General features: G+C 43.2%; 1 protein-coding gene across 1 annotated transcript in view; it reads right to left on the reverse strand.

Moving 5' to 3' along the window:
- The window catches only part of GABBR2 (gamma-aminobutyric acid type B receptor subunit 2), a 340480-nt gene that overhangs the window by 132086 nt on the left and 188424 nt on the right, over positions 1-19970 (reverse strand). Inside the window, exon 7 of the mRNA XM_090274483.1 lies at positions 5507-5743. Coding sequence (XP_090130609.1) covers positions 5507-5743 — 237 coding nt within the window. The remainder of the gene's footprint in view (positions 1-5506; positions 5744-19970) is intronic.

Raw genomic sequence — 19970 nt, forward strand, 5'->3', positions numbered from 1 at the left:
ATTTGGAACATAAGGAAGAAATAAACTTTGAATCAAAACAGCAAGAGGAAAAAGAATTTAAAAAGATGAGGATAGTATAGGAAGCCTGTGAGACATCTTCAAATGTACCAACATCTGAATCATAGGGATGCCAGAAGGAGAAGAAGAAGAGCAAGACATTAAAAATTTATTTGAAAAAATAATGGAAGAAAACTTCCCTAAACTGGTGAAGGAAATAGACATACAAGGCCAGTAAGCACAGAGGGTCCCAAACAAGTTAGACCCAAAGAGAACCACACCAAGACACATCATAATTAAAATGCTAAAGGTTAAAGATAAAGAGAGAATGTTAAAAGCAGCAAGAGAAAAGTAGGAGTTCCCACAAGACTGTTGGCTCATTTCTCAAAAGAAATGTTGCAGGCTAGAAGGGACTGGAAAGAAGTATTCAGAGTGATGAAAAGCAAGGACCTATAACCAAGATTACTCTATCCGCCAAAGCTATCATTTAGAATAGAAGGGCAAATAAAGTGCTTCCCAGACAAGGTAAAACTAAAGGAGATCATCATTACCAAGCCATTATTACATGAAATGTTAAAGGGACTTATCTGAGAAAAAAAAAGAAGATCAAAACTATGAACATTAAAATGGCAACAAACTCACAACTATCAAAAACTAAATCTAAAAAACAAAAACAAACTAAACAAACAACCAGAACAGGAACAGAATCATAGACATGGAAATCATGTGGAGGGTTATCAGCTGGGAGGTGGAAGGGAAGAATGGAGGAAAAGGTGCAGGGATTAAGAAGCATAACTGGTAGGTACAAAATAGACAGGGGGATGTTAAGAACAGTATATGAAATGGAGAAGCCAAAGAATTTATATGCACAACCCATGGACATGAACTAAGTGGGGGGTATTACTGGAGAGAATCAGGGTACAAGGTGGAGGGGGCAGAGGGGAGAATTGAGACAAGTGTAATAGCATAATCAATAAAATATATTTATTCTTACATGTTTAAGCTTCAGTCATCTTCAAAGTACTCTCCATTTAATGCAATGGAGACGTTTATTTTCCACTGATCAAAACAGTTTTAGAACTCACCGATTTGGGGGCCTTTTAGTGTTTCTGCCATTTTTTGTTTCACCTTTTCCACATCAGCAAAACACTTCCCTTTGAGGACTATTTTTCATGCAGGGAAACAAAAAAAAAGTCATGTGGGGTGAGATCGGGTGAATGGGGAGGGTGGGGCAGGAGTTTATGCTGTTTTTGGTAAAAAAAACCTGCTGAATGTTATGGGCAGGCGTGCTCATAAATCACCCATCATAAAACAGGCAAACACGTTGAAAGAGTTCAAAAAAATTTCACTGGAGCCAAAGTCAGTCTCTCACAACACCACCAGCTAGCACACTAATAAGGACGGGTTCCATCTAGCAGGGGAAGCCTGTACTATAAGGGGCCGACCCTTCAGAAGACAATTCGGTTTTTTTGGGTCCCCCTCACATATGTATTTTTTTATAAATCACAATATCGCAGGCAGAAAAGCCTCATTGGAGGAGTCTGTTAATCCACAGTTTATCACCATAAGTAATGGGGTGGGGAGCCTGGTGTGGCACCCTCGCTCCCAGCACATAGCACAGGATGGTCAGGACCCACAGCATGGGCACCTTACAATTATTCACACATGTAGTTTTGCCCCCTGAACTGCAGGAAAATTGAGGACAGCTCCCTGGTCTTAATTCCTGTAAGCAGAATGGGATCCTCCCTCCAGGGACCTTGAGCAGACATTGGATACTGCCCAGCAAATATTTCTCTACTTGTCTATCTCCCACCCTGGGCAGGGGCTCTTGAGGGAGGAGGGACCATACATTATTCCTGTCTATGCTCCCAGCTCTCAGTACCCAGTACAGAGTCTACAAAAGGAGTGAATGAATGCAGGAACAAATACTTCTCTGACAGATTTAAAATCAAAATGTGTGTGTGTGTGTGTGTGTGTGTGTGTGTGCATATCACTGAAGCCCCAAGCAATTCTCTGGGTTGCTATTTGGGAGTCGCCCAGACTGCTGGTTAATAATGTGACTTCCTTGGTCTAACTGCAAAGCCAATGTATCATGAGCTCTGGGACAGGGCTGGGAAATCTGAATTTTTAACAAAGCTCTTTGGGAGAGTCTCATGCATACAGAAATTTAGGAATCCTTGCCCTACACATGAATTCTGCTAAGCTGGGATTCTCAAAACTCTCTGGTTTTTGAGACCTAAATAGCCAACCCGAGCAGTTATTACCAGGCTGAAAATTAGATCCATGCACTTAGGGACTTAGGGAATCCTCTGTGGGCAGGATCCCCAGGCCACCTCTGTGCAGGTGGACACACATCCCATTTCTGGGTGTTCCTTGAGAATAGTAACCTGGGGGGAGAGCTTCTTGAGAACATAAAATGGAGCTGGGCCCCAAGCTAAGCCAGATTCCCAGTCTGGGATGCACGGTAAAAATCTCCTCTTCAACATGCCAGCCAGGAGCCACAGGCCCAGCCGAGGGTGTGCATACTGAATCAATTAAAATTGAGTCACAGATATAATTAATTTAATGTGTTTAAACGATTTTCTGTATAGTAAACATGCTGAATGGATGACCCAGAATAGAGTGTCTGCCTGAGAGTGGAAAAATGGATACGGTGCGTGCTGTGTAATGAAAACCCTTCAGCAAATAGGAAATGCTTCCATTTATTTCCACTTCTCCTATTCCTTTCCATTCTCATTCTTTATTTATGACTGAACTTGGCCTTCTGTGGTCTCCTTGGACCACAGAGACACTTTTTATTTTGTCAGATGACGTCCTTTTTTCCCCTCTGATCGGAAGACAATTTTAATGAAACCTGTCTACCAGCCAGTGACAAGCCATATTATGTGACAAGGGATAAGGAGAAACGGGGGAGGAGTGGAGAGCTGTTTCTCTATTGCAACCTCTTTCTTAGCTACGGGGGGACTTGCACAAAGAGGAGGGGATGGCACTGAGCGTGGGGGGGGGGCAGGACCAATCTGAGCTTCCTGGCTTTGCTGGATCCAACCCCTTCCCCTGTGACTTTGAAAGCTCCCTGTCTGTACCTCAGATACTCATCTACGATCGAGGGGGTTGAATTTGAGGATCTTTATGACCGCTTTCAGTCCTAAAGTTCATTGAATTATGAGTCACTAGTCGGAGCAGTCATAAATATGTGTCAAGGAATTTCCCATTAAAAAGAAACTCATCTTCAAGCCATATAAAGTGATTCAGGCAGTCTTATTTAATTGCTCATCAAGTAGGGATTATGAGTTATTTGCCTTAGATGAAAGGGAGCACTTAGAAGTAGTTACAAATGATCTCCGAGATCATTCAGGCACAGTGCCTGAGTTTTAGGATTATGAGAGATGGCCAAGTGCTTCCTAGATTCTGTAGCTCTCTATCCAGCCATTGCAACTTGGGGTACTAAGAACTCCTATTAAATATGAAGCAACGTGTGAAAAGATGACCTGCATAAGTGTACCCATGTTTTGAGACAGCTCTGCTAGTGTTACCAGTGGGACCTCCAAGGTCTTTGGTGCTCTGTGGAGCCTTTCCGAGGGAGGGGCCTCCAGGCTGTTGGGTGGGATGAGGTGGGGGCTGTGGGAAGGGGGCTGCACAGACAGGGCTCCAGGCTCCTCCTCTGTTCAGCTGAGAAGCTCCTCTTTCACCTGTAAGCTATACCAGGCACCACGTGAGGTTTTATAACAAGAGGTTCTGAGGATAAAAAAAGTTTTTTAAACAACTCCTCTGAGGAAAGCTGCTCAATTTTCCAGTCTGAGTGCAGGCTGTGCTGTAAACACCCACTTTGCTGGCTCTCGAGCTCCAGCTGCATTAGAATCACCTAGAGGGCGCGTTCAGCCACAGCCCTGGGCCCCATCCCCAGAGGTTCTGATTCAGTGGGTCTGGGGCAGGGCTGGGGACTTCCCATTTCTAACACTGGTGCTGCTGGCCGAGGTGCACTTGGAGAATCGTTGATGTTTGAGAGAAAGGCCAGTCTCCTCAGCTTGTTCCTCAGAAATGAGCTCCAGTATACCTTCCTTGCCTCATCGTCCTCCTTTGCGGTATTCCCTGCTCACATGCACGTGTTTCTCTCGTGCTCACCACGCTCCCCCTGGCCAGACTGCCATCCCCCTCTCTGCATGTCTAGGGCACAGCTCATGTGCTACCTCTCCCCAGAGGCCTTCTCTGACTTTTTCACCAAAGGTCACAGAAATCCCTCTGGGCTCACACAATCTCTCCCATGGTGCTGAGCACCTGTTGTCATCTGAGCTGAGGCCTGGCCCCTGTGTCTGGACCACAGGCTCCAGGACAGGAGCCCATCTGACTCACCTCGGTGTCCACACCACTGTCTACATCCCCCGCCCCCGCACAGGTGCTCAGTGCCGGGTGCACCAGACCAACAGGCAAGCCTGAGTGTGAGCCCTGAGGAACAGGAACGTTTAAGAAATGCACCAATCAACTCATCTTATCTACTTCTCTTAATAGCCCGAGACAGACTGATTCCGTAAATGACTCGTTAAAGCTCAGGACAGCACTTTAGTCATTTCAACCTATTCTTTAGACAAATTTTTCATATCTTCTGGGAGCAGAGTCAGTGACAAGTATATCACCACGAGACAGAAATAACTACCACTTAGGTTCATTACAAGAAGGTAGTGTAATACAACAATCAAGAGCCAGACCCAATCCAAATTTCAGCTCTACCTCTGATTAGATTTAGTACTTAAACGCTCTGAGCTCCAGGCTCCTCACCTCTAATGGGGATAATAACAGACCTACTTCCTGTGAATGGCAAAGGGATGCAATGAGACCATTATGAACACTAACAATGGCTAGCATTTATTGAGCGCCTAGCACTGGGCATGCATTATTGAGTTTAATCTACATAAAGCGCTTATTACCATAGTATCTAGCAAATAGTAAGCATTCAAGAAATATTAGCCATTATTATCATTGCTAATTTTACCAACTTCTGTCCAAGACATATATCATTATCCCCATTTCCCAGATGAAACACTTGAAGCCCAGAAAAGGTTTCTTGCTCAACAAACATTAGCAGTTTTTACTCTGTAATGGCTAATCTTTATAATTACCTAACAGAGTAGGTATTATTTCCATTTTGGGAATTAAAAGTCTGTGTTTAAAGAACTTGAAAGTAAAGGTCCAGGATTTGAATCTAACTTTAGGTCTAGAGCTTCTGCTACCCACCCCACCTCACCACCTGGTGAATTCCACCTGCTCCACATGCAGCCAACTCATTATGGCCTTGCTAATGCATGAGTTATAGAAAAGTATCTCCCCAATGTGCCGGAGAGCGTCCACTGCACCTCCTGTTTTAGCAGCCCTGAAATCCCACAGCCCACAGGAAGTTGTTTCAGTGATCTGAGAGAATGGTTCGGGAGTCACAGGGTGGGTGACACAGCCCTTCTTGCGTTTTACATCTCCAAGGGGCACTAAGGAAAGCAGAGCCTGGGGGCCTGGGACTGACCGTGACTCCGAAGAAGTTGGTCTCATTCATGGCGTTGAGGATGATCTTGCCCAGCGTGTGGTCCGTGTAGTTGAAGTCCTGGATCCGCTGGTGCCGGCTGCTGGCGTGCAGCGTCTCCATGGCCCTCTGCAGCGTCTTGGCGATGACCCAGATGCCATCGTAAGCGTACCCATGGAACTTGCTGGGCCCCACACCTGACCGCTTGCTGTTGTACTCTCTCTCATACTGCTGTGGAGTCTGGAAAACAAGGGGTCAGGAGACACCAGGTTACAACCGGCCGGGACATCAGGCACATAGAGCAGGATCGGGGATTCTCCACACATCTAGGCTCTTCCTGTGTGTTAGCTCATTTAATCCTCACAAAAGCCTCAAATGATAGGCACTATGATCCCCCCATTTTACAGGTGAGGAAAGTGATTCTGGGAACTTGATTTGCCTGGCACCAAGAGCTAGTGAGGGGCAGGGCTGAGATTTGAACCCTGGTATCTGGCAATGTTAGGGTGAAGGAATCATAAACCCTAACCAGGCTTCCCCCTTCCCTGATATTTTCAGGGCCTGGGGCTACAGTACCCATGGAGGCCCACATCCTTATATCTAAATATATAACTTATAGACAGACCAACACACCATTCAATGAAATCTTTTCTATGTCCCCATCCCAATAAATATATCTTCCTGATGATGTGGAAGGCCAAGTTTGAATTCAGAATTCTAGGGCTCCTCAGAGCTTCTGGCTGGACCCGGAAGCACGAGGAGAGCAGGCCTTGCTCTGTGGCCGACCCCAGGGGCCCACCAAGCTCAGTCCACGCACACCTCCTTCCCCTTCCAGCATCAGCAGCCCTTTGATCACCCCAGAGGTGTGGTTCACCCTCAAGGAGGCTGACCCAGGCAAAAGGTTCCCCAGCACCAGAAGTAGCTCCCACCACTTGGACCGGGAATTCAGGGTACGGTCTAGGAAGGAGAGGGGTACAGGCTCTGACTGGGCATAGCCTGGTGCCTGGGGATTCTGAGCTCCATGGGGCCTGAGTGAGGCCCTCTGAGAGCACGGGGTGCAGGACAGGTCCCAGGGGCCTGGATGTGAGGGCTGCCCTGACCCTGCATCGTACTCTCCTCTTCCTTCTTCCATAGTATAGTGGGTCCGTTAATAACTCAGCAAAAAGAAAAGAAAAAAAGAAAAAAGAAAAGAAAAGAAAAGAAAAGAATTCTTTTCTCCCATTGAGCTGAATTTCAGAAAAAAATGTCACAGATGATATGAACATTCGGACTGTGATCACAAAGTACTGAAAGTGCCGTTTACTCCAGTACACATCCAGGTGAATGCTGCCCGGGACCCCGTTACCTCAGCCTCTCCATGGCCTTTCTGCAAATCACTTCTGAACCCCTCTACTACAAATGTCATCAGAGCCCATGGTTTAGTCTTTGGGAAACCCTCTTTGGGGACAAATCACATGTAAAAAGCATTGATTCACTGTCAGTTTATACTGGGAGGGGCCCTTAGATGTGGTCACATAGGTCCCACCTCTGCAGCCTGAGGCACAGAGGTCCAGAGATTTGCCCAAGGTAGCACCGCTTGTGTTTTGTGGGTGAACACATGCACACGCATGTGTGTTGCTAGACTGGTCCAATTCCATCTCTGTTACTTTTCTCATTTTTGACTCTGGAGGGCATAATTGCTTTTCAAAAACCACCCCAAGTTGTCTGGAGCCAGTCTAGTGCAGAGGCTGGGTGGCCACATGGCTGGAGCTCAAGACTCTTGCCCTTGGCTCACGGCATTAGCAGAGTGGGGTCACTCACGCAGGTGCCTGGGGATGGCCAAGACCCTCCCACGGTGGGCCTGGCAGGTGAGGAATTCTGCCTGACCAAATGTGAGTGCTAGTGTCCCCACAACGGATCCACTTCCTCCTTTTTTGTTTCGGCTCCTGTTTACAGTTTTCCCCAGAAATGCATCATGTCCAGCCGTCACATTCCATTCATCACTCAAAATGCACAGCAGAAACTCTCTGCAAACCCAGGGTTCTTCAAGGTGACGGCACCGTGGCCAGCCCAGCTCAGCCCCACCCGCCACACCGCCCTGGGGCTGGCTCTCCACAGTCACCCTTCACCATTTCACTCTTCCTGGGGGAGCATGAAACGGCCCATCGGGAGGCCTCTCTTCTTCTAAACCTTTTGGGTCCTTCGATCACATCAAGTGGCTTCTGCACTAGCCCTTTCCTCTGCCAGAGAGCTTCTTCCCCAGGTCCTTGCATGATATTCTCGGTCTTCAAATGTCAGCACTTGTCCCTTCTTGGGGACAGCTTTCCTGACCTACCCTTTCTACAACCCCCTCACTGCAGGCATTCTCTAGCCACTGCTTTTATCTTCTTTATTGTACTTTTCATGTTCTGCGATTTTCCTACTGATGTGTTTACTTGTCTGTTGGTCCAGCTTCCCTCCCCACAGCTAGAATGAAGCTCCACGGAGTCAAAGATGCTGTCTTGATCACTGAGGTGTCACCAGAACAAGACAATACCTACAGAGACCCTTTCTAAGTCTCAGTTTCTCCATCCACAAAATGCGGATGTTGGACCAAGTGCCCTAGAAGTTTCCCCTCAGCAACAGAGGCCAGAGCCTGGCCAGGTGTGATGACATGGGATGTGGAAGCAGGCCGACCTGCCCTCCAGCCCCAGCTCTGTGGTTTGCTCACTGTGACCTGAGGTGAGTCCTGTGTCCCCACGTCTCCATGTTGTCCCTTGTTGGGTGGCCTGAGGGTTCAGTGAGACGAAGCATGCAAAGTGCCCGATCCAGGGTTCAGGACACAGTAGGCGCCCACAAATCCCAGCCACTGCTACGAAGAGTCAAGATCCATGACATGAGCGTGGGTTCTTCCACCTGGCAGCAGGAAGCCGCTTGCCCAGGACGCCCTGGAGACCCTGAGACAGGACCGGAGACCAGGGGTCAGCAGACCCTGGGGTGTGCACGGCCTACCTTTACTTCCTTAACACCTTCCAATTATTGGACCTTCAAGCAAAAGCATCCTTGTATCTAAATTTTCTAAACACCCACTGATAATTATCTTTTTCAGAATAAATTCCCAAAAGTATAACTGCTGAGGCAAATGGGATACAAAACTCAAAGACTATTCGTGCATCTATAGATAGGGCCAATTAATTCTCCTTAAATATAAAAAGGTAAAATTCCACTGGGTATGAAAGTACCCATTTCCCTGTATCTTTGACAACAACAGGTATTTTAATTTTAAAAGACATTGTTAGTTTGTTAGGTTAAGAAAAAAGTATATCTCCTTTTAATTTGCATTTCTCTGATTAATGATTATAGTGAGTTCCTTTCATTATTTTTATTTCTTAAGCACATTGCCCTTTAATACCCTACTGCTATGGTGGTAGTCATAACTTTAATGTTTTCTTTTAATGCATCCTTGTTATTTTTCCACCTTTTACTATTTGGCTGTATTTTTCTTTGATGTTTAAATGCATTATGAATCGATTTCTGGTTAATGCAGCTACTGGCTATTTTAAAAGTACTAAAATTACTTGAATGTGTATTCTTTTAATTAATTGCTTTAGGCATAAAATGAATCACGTCCCTTTGACGTCTCTCCTCCTGGATTTTGCTCCTGTGAGCTCTTTCTGATGCACACAGAGGCATTTGGGGCTGCTGGTGTCTGTTTTTGAGTCCTGTTTGGTCAACCTAATGATTACATTCAGATGACGTCTCCAGACCTCTTCCTTGTCTATCCAGAACACGCCACTGGGGCATACTTCAAGGTTTCTGTGACCCTCTTAAAGTCCGGAGTCCAGATCTGAGTGTGGCCTCACCAGGAGGTAAATGTATGCCATTTTAAAACTTCCTTAATATAGTTTATTGAGGGTTGGTTTATTTTTTGTGGGGACACTAGGGGGATTGAGATCCTATCGTGTACTGTTTATTCAATTTGACCTTGGGACCAACACAAGCCCCTATAGATCCTTTTTACATGTGTACTTATAAATCTGTGTCTTTTCTATCTCAAAAACTGTCCTTCGTTCCGGGACAAGGGCAGAAGGAGGGTGGAGAACACTGGAAATATGGCTGCTTACCTCCTTTCCGTGGGCAGAGTCCTTGGAATAGGACACAGGGGTAGCTAAACCCTGATAGGTGACCTCATCCTCACCGTCTTTGCAAGCACCACGCTGGAGTGTTTGCTACCACCTTGCATCCCAGGCCATTCATCACTTCCCCGGTGAAGCCAGCACCGCTCCCGAGGGCAGAGCAATGACAGCAGGAAGAAACAATTGTCTTAGAAAAAGTAATAGTTGCGCTTAAAGCAGGCCTCTGATTATTTGGGGCAGAACTTCTTCCATTGTAAAGCCCACACGGAAAGCTGATTAATTACTCATTGTCTGAGGGCAAGTGTATGAGATGCTACAACCTTCTGAGAAAATAACTTAATATAGATTGTCCCAATTACTGACAGGTTGTGCTCCAGCATCTTTTGAAAGGAGTTGTTGGAACTTGGAACATAATTTCCCACAGAAACTCTGTTATAAATAGTGGTTAGGCTCCGAGGCTAGCCCACACAGGCTTGCTAACCCCATAGTGTGACTAAATCTTTTGGGTTTGTCATCCCAACAGGACCAAGTGGAGTCTTGCTTTTGGAGGAGGGGGCCTCACAGACTGAACAGAGGAGGAAAGGACACTTCTCCAACAGCCATCCCCCACCCCTTCCCCCCGCAGCTGTAAAACTGGCAGACTTTCTCCCTAGAATTCCTTATAAGATGCTGGAATCACAAAGTCTCCTTTAGTCTATTGGTTTCTATACTCCAGTTTGTACACCACTTGAGAGCATGATAAAAACGCAGGTGCCAGGCTCTGCATTTTGTTTCAGTATGCCTGGGAGGTAACTTAGACATCTGTACTTTTAAAAATCTTCTAAGATGTCAATAATACACAGGTCAGGTACCACTGATTAAGTCTCTTCTATAAACTGATTATTGGATCTTTTCAGTAGCAACTTCCAGGTTTGTTGAGCTCCTTCTGAGACTCTTCCAGTGTTGGGAAGCTCACTCTCCCTCAGGCAGAGCCTTTCACGGGAGGAATTCTTGATGTCTATGGGATTGTCCCTCCAGATGCAGAATTCATGTCTATGTCCCTGTAACTTATCTTCAGCATGCTGCATCTTCCTGGGAAACTGCAAGAAATGCCTGCTCTTTCTTACTGCACGCAAAGAGCCGAAGACAGTGACGTGCTTACCCCACCCCCAAAGGCTCTTCTCCTTTTAAGTGAAATAGTCTTATTGTAGACTTCTACTCTGACGATGGATGAAATAGCTTATGTCAGACCAAAGCTCTTCTGAAGAAAGTTAAGAAAAGCAGAATAGAATCTATAAAGAGATATAGAAATGCATCAGAATGCAACCAGGATGTCCAGGAACTGAGGAGCTAAGATTCTGGGGAGAGAAGTGCTTGGAGAAGAGTCCAGCATTCTTTGCTGTTTCTTCCTGAAGCATTTGATAACTTGGAAGGCTCGTGGCAGAAACAGAAACCATTAGATCAGAGTTTCCAGGGAAAACAAACAAACAAACAGACAAAAACCCAATAGTTTAGGGATATCAGAGCAGCAAGACTTGTAGTGCCAGGGTCTGGGAGATAAAAAACGTGAGCCCGGTATTCAGATTGGCATTTGCACTTGAACTATTTGGTGATGACTAAGCTATGTAAAGCAAGAGGCTGAGAAGCCAAGCAAAACATGGTGCTGAGGGGCTGGGCAAATAAGCAGAAGCATTTAGAGTTTTACAGTATCAGGAAGGTGACAGTTGGAGTCCAGGGCCAGTAAACACCCCAGAATTTCAGCTGAGAATTCAGAAAGGCAAATACCAGAAGTAAGGGCAAACCAAAATAGGCCAGGCTTTACAAAACCCCAAATCAAACGTGAATCATCGCAGTTCTTGACTGGATTAAAGTGATCTGTCCCTATCCTAGCTGCCTACTTGAAGACAAATACATCTTCTCTGGAGAAAGATAACACCATCTGTAGCCTCCACAGATTTTCATTGCCACATCAATTAATCAATTTACCATGTACACTAAGATAAGACCACATAATTAAAAAAAAAAAGAAAGATGGAATACTATGTAGCAGAAAGAAAGAAGGAACTCCTGCCATTTGCAACAACATGGATGGAACTAGAAAGAATTTTGCTTAGTGAAATAAGCCAGGCAAAGAAAGAAAAATACCATATGATATCACCTAACACAGGAAACTAAAGAGCAACACAAACAAAAGAACTAAATAGAACAAAGAGCAGAATAGCAGTCAATAGTGGGGAGGGGGGAGGGAGAGAAGGGGGATAAGTAAGGGAAGGGTTTAGTCAAAGAACATATATAAATGACTCATGGACATGGACAACGGAGAGGGATATGATTGCGGGAGAGGGGGTGGGTTGGGTGGGGGAGAGAAATTGGGAGAAAAGGGGACAACTGTAATTGAAAAACCAAAAAAAAAAAAAAAATTTAAAAATTAAAAAAAGAAAAAAAGAAAGAAAAGAAGTGAGTAATTTGGGAAAGAAGAAAAGTAAAATAGAGAAATAGACCCACAGGTGATCCAAATCTGAAAGTTACTAGACATGAACTCTAAAATAGCATGATTTATATATTCACAACATAGATTAAAATATATAGAATATCACCAGAGGACTGGGATCTGTGAAAGAAAAAGAAAATAAAATGGAAATTCTAAATGTCAAAACTGTAATAACTGAAAATAAGAACTTGTAAATGGATGAAGCAGCATATTGGACACAGCAGAAAACAGCTTAGTGAATTGGAAGGAAGTTTATTAGTAAATATTCAGACTGAAGTACAGAAAGGAAAAAAGAATGGAAAATAAGACATGAACATAAACAATGTTGAAAATGTATAGCATATGTATAATTGCCATCCTGAAATGTGAGGAAAGAGAGAATAGGCAGAAGCAGTATTTAAAGCAATATTATCCTTCAGTTTCCCCAAACATACATCAACCTACAGATTCATGATGTTCTATAAAGCTCTGTGAACTCCAGTCAACATAAACACACACAACAAAAACTCACTTAAGCAAAGCTTTGTAAAACTGCTGAAGACCAAAACAAAACCAAAAATCTTAAAAAGCAGCCAGAAGGAAAAAAAAGAAGAAAAAATGCATTACCTTCAAAAGAGCAACAACAAGACTGACAGCTGACTTAGTAGAAATAATGAAAGCTGAAAGACAATAAAATGATGTCCTAAAGTGCTGAAAGAAAATAATAGATCATCAAGAATTCTACACCTAGTTAACATACCCCTCAAAATTAAAGGGGAAAGAAAGAAGATTTCAGATAACAGAAACTGAGAGCATTTGTTTCCAGCAAACACACAGGAAGAGAAGACTAAGAAGAGTTCTTCAGGCAGAAAGAAATGATCATAAACAGAAGAACAGAAATGCAGGGAGGAATGAAAAAGTAATAGAACATGTAAATATATGAGTAGATCTCAGTGAAAAATTACACCAGGGCCATGAACATCCAAGAAAATCTTAAAGGAGAACAACAAAGATGAAGGACTTACCCTACCAGGTATCTGGTCTTTTATAAAGCTTCAATTATTAAGACAGTGTGGTATTGGTTAAAGGGCAGACAAATCAACCAATGGAAGAGAACCGGAAGCCCAGAAACAGACCCACACTATATAAAGTCATTCAATGTATGACAAGGGTGACTGCTGTAGCACAGGGGGTGGGGATGATGAGTGGTCCCAAATCAATTGGTTATCCATATTGAAAACAATTAACCTTGATCTTACCTCAGACCATACACAAAATTAATTCCATGTGGATTCTACATCTAAATGTGAAAGGTAAAACACAACTTCTAAAAGACAAGATAGGAAAATATCGTCATGAGCTTGCGTGGGCAAAGACACTTAAACAGGACACAAATACACTAATCATAAAGAAGACTAATAAACTGGATGACATTACAATTAGTTTATCAGCCCTGGCTGGTGTGGCTCAGTTGGTTGGAGCATTGTTCCATAAACAAAAGATTGCTGGTTTGATTCCCTGTCAGGGCACATACTAGCTTGTGGGTTCTGTCCCTGGTTGGGGCACGTATGGGAGGCAGTCAATCAATGTTTCTTTCTCACATCAATGTTTCTCTCTTTCCCTTCCTCTCTCTAAAAGCAATGAAAAAATGTCCTTGAGTGAGGATAAAAAATAAAAAGAATTTCTGTTCATCAAAATACATCATTAAGTGAGTAAAAAGATAAAATACAGAACAGGAGAAGATATACATATAACCATCCAAGAATTTATATCCAGAATATAAAAAGAAATTTTATAAATCAATAAAAAATAGGCAGAGACTCCAAGGGGAATAATGGGCAAAAGACCTGACTAGGCAGTTTATAAAAGAGAATACCAGAATGGCCAATAAAGATATGAAAAGATGCCCAATTTCATTGGTCATCAGAGAAATGTAAATAAAAACTACACACCCACAGGTTAGCTAAAATTAAAAAGATGATAATACCAAATGCTGGTGAGCACACAAACCAACTGGAACTCTCAGTCACTGTTGGTGAGTGTGTAAATTGGTGCAACTACTTTAGAAATTGTTTGACAGTGTCTGCTAAAGCTGAATATATGTAAATCTTATAATTCAGAAATTTCAACCCTAAGTATGCAGTCAATAGTCATTTGAACATGTACTCACCAAACTATATCAAGTACCTAGATATAAATAAACAAAATATGTGCAAGAATTCTACACAGATAATTATAAAACATTTTTGAGAGAAATTAAAGAAGATCTAAGTAAATGTAGGGGTATATAAAAATCATGGATTGGAAGATTCTATAATATTAGGATGTCAGTTTTTCCTAAATTGATCTACAGATTCAACAATATTCCAACAAAAACCAGAGCAGGTTTGTGTGCATGTCTGTGTATGCTGATAACCTGACCCACAAGTGCATACAGAAGTGCACAGAGACAAAAATAGCTAAGAACAACTATGAAAGAAGAGGGAGGTCTTATTAATATAACAGTTATCAGGACTTATTATAAAGCTATAGTAATTAAGGCTATAGTATTAAGTATAAGTATTAAGTATAGTATTATAGTATAATATAGTATAGTATTAAGGTGTTTTGGTGAAAAACAAACAAATGGAAGGGAAAAGAAATCATATAAACAGAAACAGATATATGCAGTCATTTGATTTATGATAAAGGTAATATGGCAGCACAGTGTGGGAAAAAAGGTGGCCTTTTCAATAACTGATAATGGATCAATTAGATACCCTTATGAAAAAGAAAGAAAGAAAAGGAATCTTGTTTCTTACCTCACATCATACCCAAAATCAACTGCAGGTTGACTGTCGATCTAAATGTGAAAGGTAAAATAATAACACTTCTAAAAGACAACAGAAGAAAATATCTGCATGACCTTGGGGTAGGCTTCATTAAAATCAAGAATTTCTGTTGATTAAAAAATACCATTTCGAGGATTTCCAGGCAGCCGAAGACAATGCAAACTGTGTGTTTAATTAACCTCCCCAAAGTTCCTGAACTGTACTAATGGCCTTATAGCTGCAAAATTCTATACAAGATCATACCCTCACCAATATCTGAAGATGCGGAATATAAAGAATTGCAAAATCACTGTGGATAAAGAGAAAAATTAACAAATTTCAGAACTACAATCACTTACGCTTTTGTCCCATAAGCATACGGGCTTATGGCAAATAAAAGTAGATTAAAAAAAAAAAAAAACTGTGGGAAAAACAGATGATGGGAGCCATTGAAGGGTGAGGTAGAATAAGTACCAGCAAGACTAATCCACCCTAAACCTGAAGATACTAAAAAAGTAACTGGACAGATCAGAACACTTACTATAGAAAAGGGATTTCAAAGTATTTACCAAGAGACGTACGATAATGTCCAAAGCAACATTATTCACAATAGCCAAACAATAGAATACTCATACAGCAGTGAAAATAAACAAATGTCTACACGGGACAGCATAAACTAATCTCACTAACGTAATCCTGTGTGAAAGAGGAAGGCCCCAAACAGTATACGAAGGTCTGTCCAGAAGGTATCCAGCCATATAATCTGAAAAAGAGACATTTTGTTGAAGAAGATAAAGATACATAGGGGGGGGACAATGACGACTCAGTCCCCTTTAAAGTAGGCACCTTGGGACCTCACACAGTTTTCTCAATCACCATCCGCTGTCCCTCCGATTTTCCTGAATCTCATCAACAGTTCTCTTCCCTTTCAAAGGTGATTTTAGTTTTGGGAAAAGCCAGAAGTCACGGGGCACCAAACCTGGGCTGTAGGGTGGCTGAGTCACCTGGGTGATTTGATGTTTCACCAAAAAATTCTTCACGAGACGCGATGCATGAGCAGGCACACTGTTTTGATGAAGCTGCCAATCACCAGTTGCCCATAGCTGTGGCCTTCTGAATCATCTGAATAGTTTCCATGGAGGAATGTTCAAGCTTAACACAAAATTTGATCCAGATGCCTTGCTCTACTCGCTCAGGCATGTTGAATGTGATGGCCACACAGTGCACCTGCTCACTCAATGGCATTTACTCCCCCCACTGACGTAAAGTGAAGTCATCACTGTTCACACATGCACATTCTAGTCCACTCTCCTTGGCTGCCAGGTTACACCAATGTCACACAAACAGTTCTCATTATATTAGCAATGGCTGGACTTTTTCGGACGGATCTCATATACTGTATGATTTCATTTAATATTCAAAAAACAGACATCTGTATAGTGATAGTAGTCAGAAGAATGGTTACTTCCGGCTGTGGGTATTAAATGGGCCACAGGATGAGGGCATGAGGATGGCTTTTAGATTGCTAGTAATTTTTTTTTTTTTTTAGCCTGGGCGCTGGGTACATGGGTATTCTATTTAAACAAAAACAATTACTTTAAAAAAATCAAAAGTAATCCCAATTCTTTAGTCTGTTCCCTCCCTCACATAACTTTGAGTTATGGACTCATCATTCATCTCACTCCTTTTTCCTACCCCTGCAGCTTCTGTGCCGAAGAACGACGAGAACTATAATTTGTTAAGCATCCATTTTGTATCTGGCACCTTGTAAGATTCTTCTGTTTTACCTCATCCCTAAAAGCTCCATGTTCTTTGTCATGAAGCTCCTGTGATAGTGACAATGAGCTGGGTGCAGCGGTTCATGGGTCACTGGCTCTAAGTTGAGGACTCACTAGATTTGTGTTTCTTCCAGTTCTGTTGAATAAATAGTCGCAGAGGGTCGCAGAAGCTTCTTGCCAGAAAATATTATAAAACTCTTTCAGAGAATGAGCCTGTGTCTTTGATGCAGTGTTGGGGCCACCTCTGAGGTCCCCACTGATTCCAGGGTTCTGTGAACATCTCCATCTGGTGCCTCGCCCAGCTTCATATCTCAGCAGGGGAACCATAACGGGAAGAAGTCCTTATAGGCAGCCTGAGCCATCATTGGAGAAATCTGGCCAGAATCGCAAATACTAACCATGGAAGCAAACGTAATGGGACTCTGAAAACTGACACTGGAAATCATCAATGTCAACAGTCATCCTGAGGGAGTAGAGTGGTGATGAGGACCTTCAATGGGGAGAAAAAGAAAAGACATCAGAGCCAAAGCCAGTGTCCCGAGGCTGTCATCGTAAGGTCTTGGAAGACTGAGCTCTGAATGTGCTAGGGAAGCCAGAAGGTCTGCATTGGTCCCATCATTGGAAATTCCAATAGAAAGGGACTGATGAATATGCTTGGAGGGAGGCTGTGACCTTCTTATTCCTCCTACTAGGGATCTCCTGGGTGCCGATGAGAGAGCTGAGGACGGCTTGAGGCTGGAGACAGGCTGATGAAAGAGGGAGCCTTGGAGAATGCATTCCAAGAGGGAAAACTGTTTCATCTGATTATGTGACCTTCTCTCTCAGCAGTCACTTTGTCCTGGGAACTCCAGGGTTTAACATTATGATTGTGTCATCACAGTTTGACGTAATAACCAAGTACCATAGAGAACTTAGCTGGGAAAGGGCACCAGGAGTTCTGTGGTCCAAACCTCTCATTTTCAGTTGAAAATACTGAGACCCAGGGAGAGAGTGTGACTAGATGAATTAATTGTTGGGAATGCCAGAATTTGTGCCAGCTCTCCCAATTACCGGACCTGTATGCTCCTACTATGCCACTTACCAACAGGGGCTTGCTGACATGTCACAGAAAGGACTTATTTGGGTGCATTCTGTTCCTAAGCATGTCACAGGTCTAGAGGGACAGCATGGTAGAGAGAGGAAGGTGCCCAGCATGCGGAACTGGCAGTCCTGGCTTCAAGTCCTGGATCTCTCCCTGACCTTCCAGAAAACTGTATTCACTTCCTGGGCCTGCCATAACAAATTTCCACAAACTAGGTAGCTTAAAACAACAGAAATGTATTCTCTCACAGTTCTGGAGACCAAAAGTCTGACACCAAGATGATGGCAGGGCTGCTTCCCTCTGGAGGCTCCAGGGGAGAATCGTCCTAGCCTCTCCCAGCCCCAGGGCCTGCCAGCTGTCCTTGGCGCTCTTTGTGGTGCAGATACATCACTTCAGTCTCTGCCTCTGTCTTCGTGTGACCTTCTCTCTCTTCCTTTCTTCTTTGAGGACACCTGTTATTGGATTTAGGGCCTACCCAAGTAATCATGTATAATCTCATCTCAAGATCATAAGTTAATGACATCTTCGAAGATCTTTTTCTCTAAATAAGGTCATGTTCATAGGATTCCAGGGTTTAGGGGGTCATTATTCAACCCACTACAGGGATCTCAAGGGTGTCCCTTCTGCCCCTTAGCTTCCCTACATGTAAACAGTGAGGATGGCAAGAGCCCGTTGACTTGGGATGGTTCTACATGTTTGCTTATCTTCATGGACACTGATGGACCCCAAAATACAGGCATCAACCCAGCAGCCCATGCCATGCTGACCACCATCCATCCCCTCAGCAGTCATATCAAATGCAAATTCCAATTCAAGAAACATTTCTCAACTCACTAGAACTTTCTTTGACCATAGACTCTGGAAGATTGGTTGGGGAAGTTGGCTTGTGGTCAGATCACAAATAGGAATGCTTTAGTAATTCTGGGCCCTGCACCCTGGGGAGAGAGCGTTCAACAAGAGCAAGGACAAAGGGTGGCTCAGCCCAGGAAGAGGCTTGGCAGATACAACTTGTTTGGGGCCAGGATCAGGGAGAGGTGAACAAGGTACTCCCTCTCAGTGCAGAATTTAAGAGGGAGCCAAAACCCTCAGTAATCAAGATAAGTAATATTTTAATAAATCAAGACTAATATAAAAAGCCTATAATGAACAAAATATCAAAATCTTAAATAAAGATAAGATCTAGTCCTGCAATTGTGTGATTCAAATCACTGAGTTTATCCTAATTCCAGTGGTCCTGAGGATCTTGTCTTTATTTAAAATTTTGATATTTTGTTCACCATGGATTTTTGCATTAATTTTGACTTTAAAAAAATATTGCATTAAAATATTTTTTATTTTGATTACTGAGGTTTTTGGCACTCCCTTAGATTTTGCCCTTAATCCCAGCCATGGAACCTGTGAGTTACAACTGGAGGGACAGACTGTTTAGTTTTGACAAGGGACCAGTAAGAGACATGAAGGGAAAAATAGTAAGTCCTTTGGTCCTGGAAGGATCTGAGAATCTGATGGGAGGCTGGTCTGCAGAATCTCTTGGGGAGCCTTAAGGCTCTCTGATTCTAAGAGGCAAAAAGGCCTCTGAGTAACTTTAATCATCTTGTAACCTTGGGATAATGTACGAAATGCTGTCTCTTGCCTCAAGATTTTGGGGACAGGGACTGGGTTTTCTGGAATTTTGGAAGCTGCCATAAACCATGAGTCTGCCTCTGCTCCCAAGGCATCGCGTCATCCTGGGAGGCCTAGGCATCAGTCACCCACAGCGAGAAATGAAATGAACAGCCACAGGAATAGCGCTGAGGTCTCCCATTCACAGGCATAGCAATATAGGGGTAAAGTCAGCCTCCTGACCAGCACCACCCCCCCAATAAAATAAAAAAGCAAAGTGAGTGACCTGGGAAATAATTGGTTATAAAGTGAAAATATTTGCTACAAGGAACACTGAAAAAAATGATCTTCCCAAAATGCATCCCCGTGCACAGCTGACACCTGTGCTCACTTCCCCAGGTCACAGCCATGCTCCCTAGGATGACAGTTGAGGCCCTTCTCATGGCGTCTCCCGGCCTGCACCACCACCTAGCTTCACAGATCTTATGTGTAATCATTTACTTCTTTGCTTTTCTTTAAATCTCTCAGTTTAATTATTCTGCTGTCTGCTCACATAGAAATTTTTCCCCTTTGTTTTTGTATTTTCCTCAAATTTTATACTATTTTTAGATTAAAGCACAGGGTATCCCTATACCAAGTATCTTCTAATAAACTGC

The sequence above is a fragment of the Furipterus horrens genome, unplaced genomic scaffold (genome assembly GCF_987537825.1).
Source record: "Furipterus horrens unplaced genomic scaffold, mFurHor1.1.pri manual_scaffold_4, whole genome shotgun sequence".
Lineage (NCBI taxonomy): Eukaryota > Metazoa > Chordata > Mammalia > Chiroptera > Furipteridae > Furipterus > Furipterus horrens.